The following is a 17,825-nucleotide window of genomic DNA, read 5'->3' as shown; positions in this document are numbered from 1 at the left end:
TTGCTCAGATGTGGCCTCTACCTCCAAGCCAACTCAGCAGGTGAATTCGCTGCCCTTCCCCCTACATGAGACAGAACTCCCGGGATTCACTGGGACCCAGCAATATGGGATTGAGAAAGCCTTCTTGACTGAATGGGGGAAGAGAGAAATGAGACAGAGTAGTTTCAGTGGCTGAGAAATTTCAAACAGAGCTGAGAGCTTATCCTAGAGATTATTCTTTTTCATTATATAGATATACCTTTTGAGTTTATGGTGTATTGGAGTGGCTAGAGGGAAATACCTGAAACAGCTGAGCTTTGTTCCCGTAGCCTGGATTCTTGAAGATGATTGTATAACAATATAAGTTTTATAATCTGACTGTGTGATTGTGAAAACCTTGTGTCTGATGCTCCTTTTATCTGTGGTATGGACAGATGAATAAAAAATATGGATAAAAAATAAATATAGGAGGAACAAAGGTTAAAATAAATTGAGTAGATTGAAATACCAGTGGTCAATGAGAGGAAGGTATAAGGGGTATTGCATATATGAGTTTTTTCTTTTTTCTTTCTTATTTCTTTTGCTGGAGAGATACAAATGTTCAAAAAAAAATGATCATGGTGATGAATACACAACTATGTGATGATATTGTGAGCCACTGATTGTATATCATGTATAGAATATTCATATGTGAAGAATGTTTATATGTTTGCTTCAGTTTACAATAAAAATTTAAAAATTAAAAAAAAATGTAAAGTAAAAGAAAAAAAAGGTTAAGAAGGAATCACTCCACAGATGCATTGGGAACAAGAAGGGAACTGTGAAGGATCCTAGGCAGAAAGCACCTGAGCTTGAAGACAGAAGCCACAACCTAACATGTGCATGAGAGGGTAGCTATAATGGAAGCGGCTCCAGGGACATGTCTTGCCTTGGTCAGTACTGAGGACACAGAGAGGCCTTGGAAAAACTAAGGAGGTGTCCAGTTAGAGAACCACATTGGGAGTGCAGGGGTCATCCCCCAAGCCTGGTGGCTGACAGCAGAAATGTATGCTTCCCAGGTAGTACACACAGGCTGTGATGTCAAAGGAAGGCAGGTCCAGGAGTCTGGCAAGGCCAGAAGAAGAAGGGTCCCCAAGTCCCCACTCTCTCATCAGCAGCCTGCACTAAACAAACACAGCCTCCCACACCAGTCAAAGGAGACTCATCTGAGCTAACAGGAGCACCAGACAAGAGGAAAGGTGACTGTTGCACAAATGACAGGACTTTGAAAGAGGTATAGTTAAGATACTCAGAGACGCTGGTCATTATTTCATAGAAATCATGAGCACAGTCCCCAGACTACCCCAATATTTGAGTACATCAATATGGGCATTCATGCACTACCCAGTATTTGCACCCTCTCTTTTGAGGCAAAGGTGTAAGTTGAACAACTGCTACCTCTTCCCATTTCCAGTAATAGGAGAGAGGTGCAACAACCTTTACGGGAAAAAGAAAGGGACCTTTATTCTCAGATGAGATTATTCTAGGTATTTCCTAAACTGTAAGGTTTTTAATCACAAGGAAATTCAAAAGGCAGTACCTGGGGATAGTGGAGGCTTTTCACATAATGATGTTTTTTCATTCTAGGGAAGAAGAACATGAAAGCAGAATTTAGAGTCTTAGCATCTTCTGAAAGTGGATTGGAACAAGCAGCCAGGTCATATTTAAGCCCAAGTTTTTTTCTTCATTTTGGCTCCTTTAGTTCTTAGTTTTCTTTAGTTTTAGAATGATATCCAATGTTTCTTATAATTGCACCTTTTAAAAAAAACTTACTTTGAAATGATTTCAAATTAGCAGGAAAGTTGCAAAAATAATATTAAAACAATGCAGCGAACTCCAATATACCCCTTGTTCAGATGTACCAAATTTTAATATTTTGCCACATTTATCATGTATATCTACTACAGTCTGTCGGTTTGCCTATTGTTTTTAAACATTTTATTAGGCTATACATTAAACATTTTAGATTAGTTAAAATGTTTTAAACATTTTAGATTAGGCTCCTCTAACACTTAATACCTCCACATACATTTCCTAAGAAAGATAGTCATTCATGCAACCACATTAAGAAAAGTCAACTAGTTCAACAACTTTAGCGTTGACATAGAGCGTACAAAGCTTACAGTCTAAATTCTATTTTTTCGACTGCCACAACATGGTCTCTTTGGGTATTTCCCCCTCTATTATTAGATTCCAGAGCAGGATCATGTACTGCCTTTAACTGTAATCATTGTCTCTTTAGTATCTCTCTTTTAAAAAAAAATTGTGGTAACATATATACAGTCTAAAAATTCACATCTCAATACTTCCAAGCACACAATCCATTGGCACGAATTATATTCACAATGTTGTGCTACCTTCACTACCCTCTGTTACCAAGCTTTTCCTTCACCCCAAGTAGAGACCCTGCACCTACTATGCATTAACTTCCAATCCCGGTCTTTCTTCCCCCATACCGGGTAACCAATACTCTCCTTTCTGTCTCTATAAGTTACATGTTCTAGTTATTTCATGTAAATTGAATCATAAAATATCTGTCCTTTTGTGTTATAACTCAACATTGAGCCTGAAGGGTCTTCCTTTCCTGGTGGGTTCGCTCAGCTTTCTTCTTGCCTTCTTGCCCATGAGGGACAGGCCATCAGGTCACAAGCTAAAAGCACATGAAATGCTGCAAGAGCTAAGCAGAGCTGCACAAAGCCAACTCCAACCAGGACTCTTCTGATTGGGACTGGAAAAACAGCCCGGGAAATGCAGTGAAATATTCTCTGCTGAGAAAATAATATAAGATCTTGTTTTCCAATCCAAAATTTAATGTAAAGTTAAGGCATGAACTTTTGGTTGATTTTTCCATTAATTACACCTTGGTATGACATTAAGTTTTTAATTTCAGTTGAAAAAGTAAAGTTCTAAATTAAATCTGAAAACTGTTTAGTTTTTAAACTCCTATAACATGGCACAATTAAAAACTTAAGTTAGAACTATTTGCATATATGCAAAATAATTATTAAAATTGTCTATTGATTCTACAAATTATTTATGTGATTTCTAACCTCTCAATAATTTCATTAATAAATTTCATTAATAAATTTGTATTTAAAAATATTTAAAACAAACATTCAGTGGGAAAGAACTCTTAAGGGAAGATATTATTCCCTCAAATCACAAAAGTTAAAAATTATGATGGAAATTTTACTTGTTGAGAAAAACACTTTTTAAAAATAATCATTTTAGTGGCAGATGGTGTAGTGATCACACATTGTGAATGTAATGGGTACCGATGAATTGTATACCTGAAAGTGGTTAAAAGGAGAAATTTTATGTTCTGTATATATAAGCATAACAAAACTTTAAAAATAACCTTACCTTTAAATTCAGAACCGAATGCCGACCATCTGATAAAAAAAGAGAGAGAGAAAGAAAATCTTAAAAACATATAAAGAAACTTGACAAGACAGAAGAATAAAATCAGAAATTCTCCTTCTACAGGTGAACTAACAAGGCCTCAGACAGGGAGAGACTTCACAAGGTCCCACATAAGGTGGTCCCACAGCATGATAAAGCACCACACTCTGATTTGCTCATCTCTTTCTCTTGTGCTCATTCCTGGCATGGGTGGAACAGAGACAGGATAGAACAGGGCATTACCGCTATAATCCCTGGTCTTCTATTCCACTTTGGAAGAGTTAATGCAAAGCTGCAAACTTTGGCTGCGAACTTCATCTGACAAAAATTTGTCCTAAAAGCCCCAAAAACTCCCCAAACAACTGAAACTTCCCCAAACCATAAGTGCTTGTAAAATCCTAGGCCCCCCAGCTCAGGTGGAATCCCTGCCTCAAAGAATTCATACTCCAGGGCCTGGAAAACTGAAGCAATTAAAGCCAGACTACAGCCTCTCCTCTATCTCAACCATGCCCACAGAAGGGAGAGTCTGCTGAAGTTAAAGGCATGGCATAACTTTATGTTGGTAGGACCCACAGGCAGACAAGCGCCACATACTGAGCAGGATAGTAAAAACACAGAGTCTAGAGGCTTCATAGGACAGTCTTTCAACCTGCTAGGTCTCACCCTCAAGAAAAACTGATGCAGGTGACTCTTTCCTCCTAGGAGGAGGTTAAACTAGTCTGGGAAAATCTGACCAGGATCTATAATACCTAAGTAGAACCTCTTAAGGCAGGGAAAAAAGGCACCATACAGGCAGGGCTAGAAACAAGAATGGAAAAACTCTAATCTGTTAAACAAAACCTAAGCTAGAGGTCTACAACAAACAGAACCGAATGTCAATGAACAGACAACAATGTCTTCCAGCAAGAAATTCCTAAGTAAAAAAGTTAAAACAATCTCCAGAATAATTTAATTAAGGAAATTAAATGTCTAGAAGCCAGCAAAAAATAATGAATCATAATAGGAAAATTGAAGATATGAACAAAAGCAACAAACCAACAATTCGAATGAGACACAGGAGTTGAAACAGTTAATTCTGAATGTTTGAACAGACAAGGAAAACCTCATCAAAAATCAAATCAACGAATTGAGGCAAGATATAAAGAAGGCAAGGGGTGAACAAAAAGAAGAAATCAAAAGTCTGAACAAACAACTCACAGAACTTATGGGAATGAAAGGCACAGCAGAAGAGATGAAAAAATAATGGAAACCTACAATGTCAGATTTCAAGAGGAAGAAGACAGGATTAGTGAACTGGAGGACAGGATATGTGAAATCCAACAAGCAAAAGTAAGTATAGGTCCAGTAGCCATGTTTCTTGATGATGACTGAATAATGATATACTTTCACAATGTGACTGTGTGATTGTGAAAACCTTGTGTCTGATGCTCCTTTTATCTACCATGTTAACAGATGAGTAGAACATAAGGAATAAAAATAAATAATAGGGGGAACAAATGTTAAAATAAATTTAGTTTGAAATGTTAGTGATAAATGAAAGCGAGGGGTAAGAGGTATGGTATGTGGTATGTATAATCTTTTTTTTTCTTTGTTATTGTTTTATTTCTTTTTCTGTTGTCTTTATTTCTTTTTCTGAATTGATGCAAATGTTCTAAGAAATGATGAATATGCAACTATGTGATGATATTGAGAATTACTGATTATATATGTAGAATAGAATGATATGTTAATGTTTGTTTGTTCTTAATTTTTTAAATTAATGAATAAATTAACTAAAAAAAAAGAAAGTATAGGGAAAAGAATGAAAAAATATGAGCAGGCACTCAGGGAACTGAATGATAACATGAAGTGCATGAATATACATGTTGCGGGTATTTCAGAAGGAGAAGAGAAGGGAAAAGGAGGCGAGAAACTAATGGAAGAAATTATCATCAAAAATTTCCCAGCTCCTGGGCAGGCCACAGTGGCTCAGCAGGCAGAGTTTTCGCCTGCCATGCCAGAGGACCCAGGTTCGATTCCCAGTGCCTGCCCATGTTAAAAAAAAAAAAAAAAAAATTCCCAACTCCAAGACACTTACTAATCAGAATGTCTGAGGTCAAAGAGAAAGAGAGACTCTTGAAAGCAGCAAGAGAAAAACAATTCATCACATACAAGGGAAGCCCAATAAGACTATGCGCAGATTTCTCAGCAGAAACCATGGGGGCAAGAAGAAACTGGGATGATATATTTAAATTACTAAAAGAGAAAAACTGCCAACCAAGAATTCTATATCCAGCAAAATTGTCCTTCAAAAATGAGGGTGAAATTAAAACATTTTCAGACAAAACATCACTGAGAGAATTTGTGACCAAGAGACTGGCTCTGCAAGAAATACTAAAAGGGAGCACTAGAGACAGACAGGAAAAGACAGGAGAGAGAGGCGAGGGGAAGAGTGTAGAAATGAAGGCTATCAGTAAAAGTAAAAAGAAGAAAAATCAGATATGACATATAAAATCCAAAAGGCAAAACGGTAGCAAAAAGTACTGCCTGTACAATAATAACAGCAAATGTTAATGGATTAAACTCCCCAATCAAAAGACGTAGACTGGCAGAATGGATTAAAAAACAGGACCCACCTATAAGCTCTTTACAGGAAACACCTCTTAGACCCAAGGATAAACATAGGTTGAAAGTGAAAGGTTGGGAAAAGATATTTCATGCAAATAAAGATCAGAAAGGAGCAAAAGTAGCTATACTAATATTCAACTAATTAGACTTCAAATGTAAAACAATTAAAAGAGACAAAGAAGAACACTATTAATATTAATAGAAGTATTAATAGAAGGAACAATTCAACAAGAAGACATAACAATCATAAATATTTATGCACTGAGCCAGAATGCTCCAAAATACATGAGGCAAACACTGAAAACACTGCAAAGAGAAATACACACATCTACCACTCTCATAAATGGACAGAACATCTAGACAGAGGATCAGTAAAGAAACAGAGAATTTGAATAATACAATAAATGAACTAGACTTAACAGACATTTCTAGAACATTACACGCCACAAGAGGAAGATACACCTTTTTCTCAAGTGCTCATGGAGCATTCTCAAGGATAGACCATATGCTGAATCACAAAGCAATTCTCAATAAATTTAAAAAGATTGAAATCATACAAAACACTTTCTCAGATCATAAAGGAATTAAGTTGGAAATCAATAATAGGCAGAGGGCCAGAAAATTCACAAATATATGGAGGCTCACAACACACTCCTAAACAACCAGTGGGTCAAAGAAGAAATTACAAGAGAAATCAGTAAATACCTTGAGGCAAATGAAAACACTACATATCAAAATTTATGGGATGCAGCAAAGGCAGTACTACTAAATGCCTATATCAAAAAAGAAGAGCAAAAATTGAGGAATTAACTGTCCACTTGGAAGAAGTAGAGAAAGAACAGCAAACTAACCCCAAAGCTAGCAAAAGGAAAGAAACAATGAAGATTTGAGCAGAAATAAATGAAATTGAGAATATTAAATCAATCAAGAAAATCAACAAAACCAGAAGTTGGTTCTATAAGAAGATCAATAAGACTAATGGACACTTGGCAAGGTTGACAAAAAGAAGAAGAGAGAGGAGACAAATAAATAAAATCAGAAATGGAAGAGGAGAATTATCCACTGACCCTGCAGAAATAAAGGGGGTAATGAGAGGATACTATGAACAACTTCCTGCTAATAAACTAGACAACGTAGATGAAATGGACAACTTCCTAGAAAGGCATGAACAACTGTGCTGGTTTGAAATGATGTATGTTCCCTAGAAAAATCATGTTTTAATCCTAATTCCATTTTGTAAAAGCAGCCGTTTCTTCTAATCCCTATTCAGCATTATATGTTTGAAACTGTAATTAGATCATCTCCCTGGTCGTGTGATTCAATTAATAGTGGTTATTAAGGTGGATGAGGTAGAGGTGTGTCTCCACCCATTTGGGTGGGTCTTGATTAGTTTCTGAAGTCCTATAAAAGAGGAAACATTTTGGAGAATAGGAGATTCAGAGAGAGCAAAGCAGAACAACATAGCCACGAGATGCAGAGTCCACCAGCCAGCAACCTTTGGAGATGAAGAAGGAAAATGCCTCCTGGGGAACTTTATGAAACAGGAAGCCAGGAGAAGAAACTAGCAGATGACGCTGTGTTTGCCATGTGCCCTTCCACTTGAGAGAGTAACTGTGAACTTCATCGGCTTTCTTGAACCAAGGAATCTTTCCTTGGATGCCTTAGATTGGATACTTCTATAGTTTTGTTTTAACTAGGACATTTTCTCAGCCTTAGAACTGTAAACTAGCAACTTATTAAATTCCCCTTTTTAAAAGTCACTCTGTTTCTGGCAGCTAGCAAACTACAACAGATTTTGGTACTGGACAGTAGAGTGCTGCTGTTGTGGTTTGCAAATATCAAACATGTTGGAATGGCTTTTTAAATGAATAAGGGGAAAGTTTTGGAGGAATTGTGAGGAGCTTGATAGAGAAGGCCTTGAATGCTTTGAAGAGACTCTTGGTAGAAATGTAGACTATAAAGATACCTCTGAGGAGGCCTTAGACAGAAATGAGGCATGTGTTACTGCAAACTGGAAAGAAGGCGACCCTTGTTTTAAAATAGTAGACAATCTGAACAAAACTGACTAGTAGCTTTGCCTGGAAAGCAGATTTTAAAAGCCATGAACTTGGATATTTAGCAGAAGAGATCTTCAAATTAAATGTTGAAAGCACAGCCTGGTTTCTCCTCACAGCTTATAGTGAAATGTGACAGGAAAGAGATAAGCTGAGAACTGAACTCTTGGGTACAAAGAAACCAGAAGTTGATGTTCTGGAGAATTTAGAGATTCCTTGAAGGGAGACCCCAGAGAACAGTGTTCTACATGAGAGCTTGGCCAAATGTGGAAACAGTCAGCCATTTCAGAGAAAGCCAGGATTAGACATGGAGTTATCGAGGAAGGATCTTTGGAAAGTTCTTATGTCTGATGGGCAGGATCCAAGGCTACTGCATAGAAAGCCAACAAGAGTGTTGCGAGATCTGTATAAAGAGAACCACTGCAAGTCAAGACTGAGGGACAGAGAAAGGACACACTGGAAGAAAAATAGCCACAGAGGCAGAACCACGGAGGCTGAGGTCTGAAGTCAAGAAGCTTCCGGTCAGGAGGGTGGACCCACCCAAGCCCATGGAGAGGGTGAGTTTGACCTGAAGGTAAGGGATGGGCTTTCCACCTTGTTGCAGTGGAAGAGTCAAGCCACCTCAGGCCTTGGAGAGGATGAAGCACATTCCTTGGGGTTTGGGGAGAGCCTGGCTGCCACCACATAGAGGGGTTGAACATGTGCCCCAGAGTTGGCAGAGAGCCCGGGTGTGGCCCCAATCCTTGGAGAGGGTGTGGCTGAGAAAAAGGTGGTCTCCCCAATTCCCCCAAGGTTGCATTTGGAGAGAGGCAGGCCTCTGTGTAGGCACTTGGAAAGGGTGGGATTGCTGCTTTCAGAGACTCCGAAGATAAATGACTCTCAGACTTTGAAATCTAATGGACTTTTCCCTGTGGGTTTCTGAAACTGTATGGGTCCAGTGACACCTGTGTTCTTTTCTTTCCTCCCTATGGAAATGTGTATATGTATCCCATGACTGTTCCTCCTTTGTATGATGGCAGTAAATAACTTGTTATGAGTTTTCAAAGGTCCAGAGACAGAGAAGACTTTGCCTGAGTACAGACCACGCTTGTACCTAACTTTTATGAGACTCCGTACTGGGTTTAACCTTGTATTGCATTTGATTGTTACTGAAATGCTCTAAAGTTTTCTGATATTAGGATGGAATTAATGTATTTCATATATGGGAAAAACAAGTCTTTTTAGGGTCAAGGGATGGAATGTGCTGGTTTGAAAGGATGTATGTACTATAGAAAAGCCATGTTTTAATCCTAATCCCATTCTGTAAAAACAGCTGCTTCTTCTAATCTCTATTCAGCACTGTATGTTTGAAACTGTAATTAGATCATCTCCCTGGAGATGAAATTTAATCAAGAGTGGTGGAGGCATGCATTTATCCGTTTGCGTGGGTCTTGATTAGTTTCTGAAGTCCTATAAAAGAGGGAATATTTTGGAGAATAAGAGATCTGAGAGAGAGAGCAGAGTAGAACAACATAGCCATGTGAAGCAGAATCCACCAGCCAGACACCTTGGAGATGAAGAAGGAAAATGCCTCCCAGGGAGGTTCATGAAACAGAAAGCCAGGAGAAGAAGCTAGCAGATGACACCATGGTAGCCATGTGCCCTTTCAGATGAGAGAGAAACTCTGACTGTGTTCACCATGTGCCTTTCCAGGTGAGAGAGAAACTCTGTGTTCAGAATGTGCCTTTCCAGATGACAGAGAAATTCCAAACTTCAATGGCCTTCTTGAATCAAGGTATCTTTCCCAGGATGCCTTAGATTGGACATTTCTATAGATTTGTTTTAACTGCGACATTTTCTCAGCCTTAGAACAGTAAATTAGCAGTTTTTTAAAACTCCCCTTTTTAAAAGCCATTCTGTTTCTGGTATATTGCATTTCAGCAGCTAGCAAACTAGAACAACCACCAATACAGACTTGAGGAGAAATAGATAATCTCAAAAAACAATCACAAGAAATTGAATCAGTCATTAAGAAGCTCCCAAAAAAGCAAAGTCCAGGACTAGATCAATTTACATGTGAATTCTACCAAACATTCACGAGTGAATTAGCACCAATCTGGCTCAAACTCTTCAAAAAAACTGAAGGGGAGGAAAAGCTACCTAACTCATTCTACGAAGCCAACATCACCCTCACGACAAAGCCAGACAAAGATATTACAAAAAAAGAAAACTACAGATCAATCTCTCTAATGAATACGATGTAAAAATCCTCAACAAAATTTTGGAAATCAAATTCAGCAGCATATTAAAAGAATTATACACCATGACCAAATAGGATTCATCCCAGGCTTGCAAGGATGGTTTAACATAAGAAAATCAATGTAATATACCATATCAACAAACCAAAGCAGTAAAACCACACGATCATCTCGATTGATGCAGAAAAGGCATTTGACAAAATCCAACATTCTTTCTTGTTGAAAACATTTCATAGGACAGGAATAGAAGGGAACTTCCTCAACATGATAAAGGGACTATATGAAAAACCCACACTAACATCATCCTCAATGGGGAAAAATTGAAAACTTTCCCCCTAAGATGAGGAACAAGACAAGGATCACCACTGTTATTCAATATTGGTTTGGGAGTTCTAGCCAGAGCAATTAGACAAGAAAAAGAGATACAAGGCATCAAAATTGGAAAGGAAGAAGTAAAACTCTGTTTGTAGATGATATGATACTATATGTTGAAAACCCCAAAAAATCCACAGCAAAACTACTAGAGCTAATCAATGAGTACAGCAAAGTGGCAAGATCAACACTCAAAACTTTGTTGTGTTTCTATACACTAGTAATGAGCAATCTGAGGGGCAAGTCAAGAAAAAAATTCCAGTTCCAATTGCAACCAAAAGAATAAAATATTTAGGAACAAATTTAACTAAGGATACAAAAGACCTATACAAAGAAAACTACAAGAAATTGCTAAAAGAAATCACAGACGACCCAAATAAATGGAAGGATAGACCACGTTCATGGATTGGAAGACTAAATATAGTTAAGATGTCAATTCTACCTAAATTGGTTTATAGATTCAATGCAATTCCAATTTAAATCCCCAAAACTTACTTTTCAGAAATAGAAAAACCTATAAACAAATTTATCTGGAAGGGCAGGAGGCCCCAAACAGCTAAAAATATCTTAAGAAAAAAGAAGTCAGAGGTCTCACATTACCTGATTTTAAGGCATATTATGAAGCTACAGTGGTCAAAATAGCATGGTACTGGCATAAAGATAGATATACTGACCAATGGAATAGAATAGAGTGTCCAGATATAGACACTCTCATCTATGGACAACTGATCTTTGATAAGGCAGTCAAACCAACTCAGCTGGGACAGAACAGTCTCTTTACTAAATGGTGCTTGGAGAACTGGATATCCATATGCAAAAGAATGAAAGACAATCCATATCTCACACCCAATACAAAAATTAACTCAAAATGGATTAAAGACCTAAGCATTAGATCTAAGACTATAAAACTGTTAGAAAAAAATGGAGGGAAATGTCTTATAAATCTTATAATAGGAGGTGGTTTCCTAGATCTTACACCCAAAGCATGAGCATTAAAGAAAGAAACAGATAAATAGGAACGCCTCAAAATTAAGTACTTTTGTGCATCAAAGATCTTTGTCAAGAAAGTTAAAAAGACAGCCTACACAATGGGAGACAATATTTGGAAACAATATGTCAGATAAGGGTCTAGTATCCAGAATATTTAAAGAGATTGTTCAAATCACCAACAAAAAGACAACCCAATTACAAAATGGGCAAAAGACTTGAACAGACACTTCTCAGAAGAGGAAATACTAATGGCCAAAAGACACATGAAAAGATTCTCAACTTCCCTGGCTATTAGGGAAATGCAAATCAAAACTACAATGAGATATCATCTCACACCCACCACAATGGCCATTATCAATACAACAGAAAATGACAAGTGCTAGAGAGGATGTGGAGAAAGAGGCACACTTATCCACTGTTGGTGGGAATGTCAAGTGATACAACCGCTGTGGAAGGCAGTCTGGCAGTTCCTCAGCAAGCTAAGTATAGAACTGCAATATGATCCAGCAATACCATTGCTAGGTATCTACTCAGAGGACATGAGGGCAAGGACACAAACAGACATTTGCACATCAATGTTTATAGCAGCATTATTTACAGTTGCCAAGAGATGAAACAACCCAAATGTCCATCAACAGACGAGTGGCTAAACAAATTGTGGTACATACATACGATGGAATATTATGCAGATGTAAAACAGAATAAAGTCATGAAGCACGTAACACAGACGGACCTTGAAGAAATTATGCTGAGGGAGATTAGCCAGAAACAAAAGGACAAATACTGTATGGTCTCACTGATAAGAACTAACGAACTTGGAGAATTTCAGTTAAGAACAGAGGCCATCAGGAGACAGAAATAGGGTAGATATTGGGTAATTGGAGCTGAAGAGATACAGATTGTACAACAGGACTGACTGTAGAAGTTCAGAAATGGATAGTACAATACTCCCTAACTGTAGCACAATAATGTTAGTACACTGAATAAAGCTGAATTTGAGAATGATAGAGGTAGGAGGGCTGGGGGCACAAATGAAACCAGAAGGAAAGACAGATGATGAAGACTGAGATGGTATAATTTAGGAATGCCTAGAGTGTACAATGATAGTGAGTAAATCTACAAATCTAAAAATGTTTTTGCATGAGGAAGAACAAACTAATGTCAATATTGCAGGGTGCTGAAAATAGATGGTAATTCATATTTTAAAACCTTAACTTATGTGTGAGACTAAAGCAAAAAATGTTTATTTGGGTCAAAATATATATTTTGATAAGTGCATTTCCTAATATAACTTATATGGACAGGTTAATTGAACACTAGAAGTACATGGAAACTTGGACATGAGATTTTGTAGGTTTGTCCAGAGTGATGTCCTGATAAATTCCAGAGTGATTTGAACAGTGAATAAAGAAGTGTTTTCAATGTCCCCTTTGGGGAACAGTGAGAAAGGGGGAAAATTCAACTTCCCCATTTGGATAATTCCAGATATTCTCGCAAGCAATGGGGAAAACAAAATCAATAGGCCAAGCCCTCAGTCTTGGGGTTTGTTCATATGAAACTTATCCCTGCAAAGGACAGACTAAGCCTACTTAAAATTAGACCTAAAGTTACCCCCAGAGAACCTCTTTCATTGCTCAGATGTAGGCTTCTCTCTCTTTCTCTCTCTCAGCCAACATGGCAAGTAAACTCACCACCCTCCCCCTCTCTATGTGGGAAATGACACCCACAGATGTAACCTTTCTGGAAATGTGGGACAGAAATCCTAGAATGAACTGGAACTCAGCAGCAAGGGACTGAGAAAAACTTTTCGACCAAAAGAGGGAAGAGAGAAATGAGAGAAAATAAAGTGTCAGTGGCTGAGAGATTTCAAACAGAGTTGAGAGGTTATACTGGAGGTTATTCTTATGCATTATATAGATAACCCCTGTTTAGTTTAAGGTGTATTAGAGAGGCTAGAGGGTAATGCCTGAAACTGTAGAGCTGTATTCCAGTAACCATATTTCTTGAAGATGACTGTATAAGGATACAGCTTTTGTAATGTGACTGTGTGATTGTGAAAATCTTGTATTTGATGCTCTTTTCATCTGTGGTATGGACAGATGGGTAAAACATATGGAATAAAAATAGGTAAATAATAGGAGGAACAAATGTTAAAAAATATATATATATTGCATAGATGGATATACTAGTGGTCAATGAGAGGGAGGGGTAAAGGGTATGGTATGGTATTTTGTAGTTTTTTCTTTTTTCTTTTTATTTCTTTTTCTGGAGTGATACAAATGTTATAAAAAATGATCATGCTAATGAATATACAACTATGTGATGACATTGTGAGCCACTGATTGTATACCATGTATGGAATGTTTGTATATTAAGAACGTATGTAGCCGGGGCTGGGCCCATTGCGGGCATCACTGCACAGGGTCCTAGCCCCAGAGCGCATCTGGGAGCTGCGGGCATAGTGTTGCTCCCCCAGGTGCTGAGAGGAGCGAGGTCTTGAAAAGTACTGAATGCCTTGGTATTCTAATTGACCACATTAGACAAGACTAGACATGGTCTTAGAAAAAGAAACCTTTTTCTGATGTCAAATCCCAGTGAAATCACCATACTCTCTTCTTCTATTACACACTTAGCAAGCTACGGAAACATTAAGCTGGCAAGTAAAGTTGTTTGGGATTCCAGTAACGAAAATGGAAAACTCTGTGGAAAACCTTGGTGCTGATGCATAGCAGAACAAGAATCAGACTGAATCAATGAAATGCCAAAGTTGTCAGAGATGATGACTCACTGTGATGGCTTGCAAGATCATAAACAAGAGAAGGCATGTGGAACTTCAGCAGCTTTCATCATTTGCAGAAGTAGGAAGAACTTTTCTAAGCCCAGTAAAATGATCCAAATTATTATTATAGATGAAGAGTGTCATGAAAGTGTGTTAATCAGTTCAGCGGCAAGGCTTCCTGAAAGCTTGGATTTAACTAGTGCAGTGGGGCAACTTCTCACTCAACGAAGCAGTGCCAGCACAAAATAATACATACAGAACTGGAACCAATACTCTTTTGTTTCTTGTTGGTGCCTGGAGCAGCGCTGCTGAAGAATATCTTCATCTGGGTATCCCGATTTCAATAATAGTGTCAATAATGTCAGAAGGCTTGAACTCTTGCAATGAAAAAATAGCTTCCCTTCAAGTACCTATTTATAATACATTTGACCACATAGATGGCATACAGACATTTTCTGGACTTGAAACATTTAGTATCAGTTTGTGCCCTTTTCTACAAATTCCTTCAAATATGGATTTGATAAAGAAAGTGCATGATCTCTTAGATGCTGTTTTTTTTTAATCTCTTTATTCTATTTGTTTTATAATGTTTATATCATTACAGGTACACACATACAGCTCATAAAGAAAAACTATATATGGGAGGCTTCTGCTCAACTAAGATCTTTTTTTTAAATTAATTTTAAAGTTTTTTTTTAACTACCAAAAAACTCAAAAACGCAAACATTCTTAACTTTTGATCATTTCGTTCTACATATATAATCAGTAATTCACAATATCATCACATAGTTGCATATTAATCATCATGATCATTTCTTGGAACATTTGCATCTATACAGAAAAAGAAATAAAAAGAAAACAGAAAAAAATTCATGCATACCATACCCCTCACCCCTCCCTCTCATTGATCACCAGCATTTCAATCGTAGATGTTGTTTTTCAATCACTGACCACTCACAATTCATCTGGGAGACCCATTCAATCGACCAAATTCTTTAGACCTCAGACTAAGGTTGAAGCAGATAAAAATATATCACAGACTTCACAAACTCTGAAAAACTGTCTGCCTGCATCCACCTCCTGCAGACAGTCAATACTAATCCACAGCAGGCATTTTAATAAGACAGATAATGATCAGTGGATAAGCAAACCAGATGGATTTCTGGAACAGCATGGTGCAGCTACTTCCAGAAATTACAGATGTAATGACTTGGGAGAGTCGACAGTGGGCTTGATTCATGGAGATCACAGCAGCATGAAATTAGAAGAAGGAGTACGGCTGCAATATCAGAATGTGTGCACACAACAAGGCAAGGCACAGTGCCATTTTTGTTTGACATTTCAAGAATCTTCACTTGCTGTTTTCCAGGTTTACCTGAAACTTTTTTTGTGTGTCTGCCCACGATATATCAATCTTGTATCAAAATGTAGTAGTACTCTGATCAAGGAATTGCAGAATCAGCCTATTCGGGTGGTTCTCATTGAAAGGTGACCTCACTGAGAATTACTGCCCCCTTGGATTTAATAAGCCCACAAATACTAAAACAGTATTAGAAAGCATGAAGATTCAAGAAGAAAACTCAGAAGACCTGTGGACAAATCATGCATTACAGATATAAATGCAGTTCAATGTGAGCCTTGTCCTGGCACAAAGAAATACATCTGAACACTAATTGAAAAATGCATATCCAGTAAGCAGTTAGTAATTGCATCAGTGAACGGCAGTGTGATGCAGGCTTTTGCAGAGGCTTCAGGAGCAGTACAGGTGGCCTACATTACCCAGGTAAATGAAGACTGTGTGGGAAATGGAGTCTATCTGACCTGCTGGAGAAGCATTCCCTTGGATGCTGTACATAGGAACAACAGAGTAACTATCTTGTTAGAAACAGAAGGGATTAATGTGGTTACAGCAGTGCTCACTAGCCCAATCTGCGCAGCTGCAAATCAAGGAGGACAGATTCTGGACTTGTGCCTGTAGTACTGTATTAGGCTCTAAAAGGGTGAAAGTTCTTTCTTGGAGGTGGTGCTATTGAATTTCTGTGTCTTAGCCTTCTTCAAATGCTTGAGGAACAGTCTTTGAGAACGGAAACCAGGCCTGTTCAGTATGGCTTCATAACACTTCCTCTTGGCTGACCCCATCTTTGGCACTGTACAAACCGACTGTGCTTAAATGCCTAGCAAGTGGATGGCATAAATACCTTTCAGCTCTCAAATAAAACACTACCAATTACTCATCAGAATTTGAAGCCAGCACATTGATTCAGCATCATCTACAAAATGCCATAGACTCTGGCTCTCCTTCATCTTACATGTTGAATGAATATAGAAAGCTGAATACTGGAGAGTTTTTAATTCAGACATTTCAAATAAACTGGAGCATATTCTAAGAGTTTATGATGTTGTTACACCAAAAATTGAGGCCTGGCATCGAGTGTTGGATTTAGTACTGTTAGTACTTCAGACAGACAGTGAAATTATTACTGGACTAGAACATACACAGACAAATTCAGAGGAATTAAAGGGTTTTTTGTTTTTGTAGAGTTAAGGATAAGTCTTTAGAAAATAATTTTTTGTAATATGATGTGCTAAAAATAAATTTAATAATAGCTTGGTCAGGGTGCCTAAAATGTAAGCTATCACCAAGAAGAAAATAATTGATGTTTTTTAATAACTATGCAGTGTGCTTTAGCCTGTTATTATTTCATGAGATGCTGCAAAAGACATGAGACACCTGAGTCAGAGCCATAGGGCTTTATTATTCACAGCAAAAGCAGTAACTAGAGCTCATTGTTTGTATCTGATCTCCATTCCCAGAGACCCATGGTGGTAATGCAGCGGGCTAATGATGGAAGTCCGCACATGCAATGGGTTGCATTACAAGAAAGGAACAATGACTCTGGGATATTCTTTGCTTTTATAGTTTATTGGCTACCCCTGTTGGTGGAGATGTGGAGACAGCATCCAGGGCCATTGAGAGGTCAACTGACAGAATGTCATCTGTACAGTGAAACCTTTAGCAAAACCTGACCACCCAGTGGCAGCTGATAGTGGAGTTGCTTACTGGAACCCTTTAAGAGGGAACCAGTTTGGAAGAAGCTTCAGAGCCACCAGAACCAACAGAGCCCTGGGGAAGCCGCTGAAGAGAAAGCTAGCAGATCTCGCCATGTGCCTTCCCAGCTGAGAGAGAAACCCTGAAAGTCATCGGCCTTCCTGAACCAAGGAAACTCTCTCCTGGAAGGTAGGAAGATTGCATGCTGAGGCTGGAATCCAAGCCAGGAGACTCCTCTGATATGGGCACTTTAGGAACTTCCGGAAGTTCAGGAAGTTCTCTTCAGGAACAATGCTGGAGACCCACCGCAAACCAAA

General features: G+C 38.1%; 1 protein-coding gene and 1 pseudogene across 1 annotated transcript in view; one reads left to right on the top strand and one right to left on the bottom strand.

Moving 5' to 3' along the window:
- CEP89 (centrosomal protein 89) overlaps window positions 1–17,825 on the bottom strand; it is a 215,418-nt gene that overhangs the window by 111,755 nt on the left and 85,838 nt on the right. The window contains exons 6-7 of the mRNA XM_077132246.1: window positions 3,382–3,410; window positions 1,559–1,601 (exon numbers count right to left, since the gene is read on the bottom strand). Coding sequence (XP_076988361.1) covers window positions 1,559–1,601; window positions 3,382–3,410 — 72 coding nt within the window. The remainder of the gene's footprint in view (window positions 1–1,558; window positions 1,602–3,381; window positions 3,411–17,825) is intronic.
- Window positions 14,473–16,998, top strand: LOC143659971 (chaperonin-containing T-complex member BBS12-like; annotated as a pseudogene).

The sequence above is a fragment of the Tamandua tetradactyla genome, chromosome 16, assembly GCF_023851605.1.
Source record: "Tamandua tetradactyla isolate mTamTet1 chromosome 16, mTamTet1.pri, whole genome shotgun sequence".
Taxonomy (NCBI): domain Eukaryota; kingdom Metazoa; phylum Chordata; class Mammalia; order Pilosa; family Myrmecophagidae; genus Tamandua; species Tamandua tetradactyla.
The sequence above is the reverse complement of the archived record's forward strand: the minus strand, read 5'-3'. Positions and strand labels throughout refer to the sequence as shown.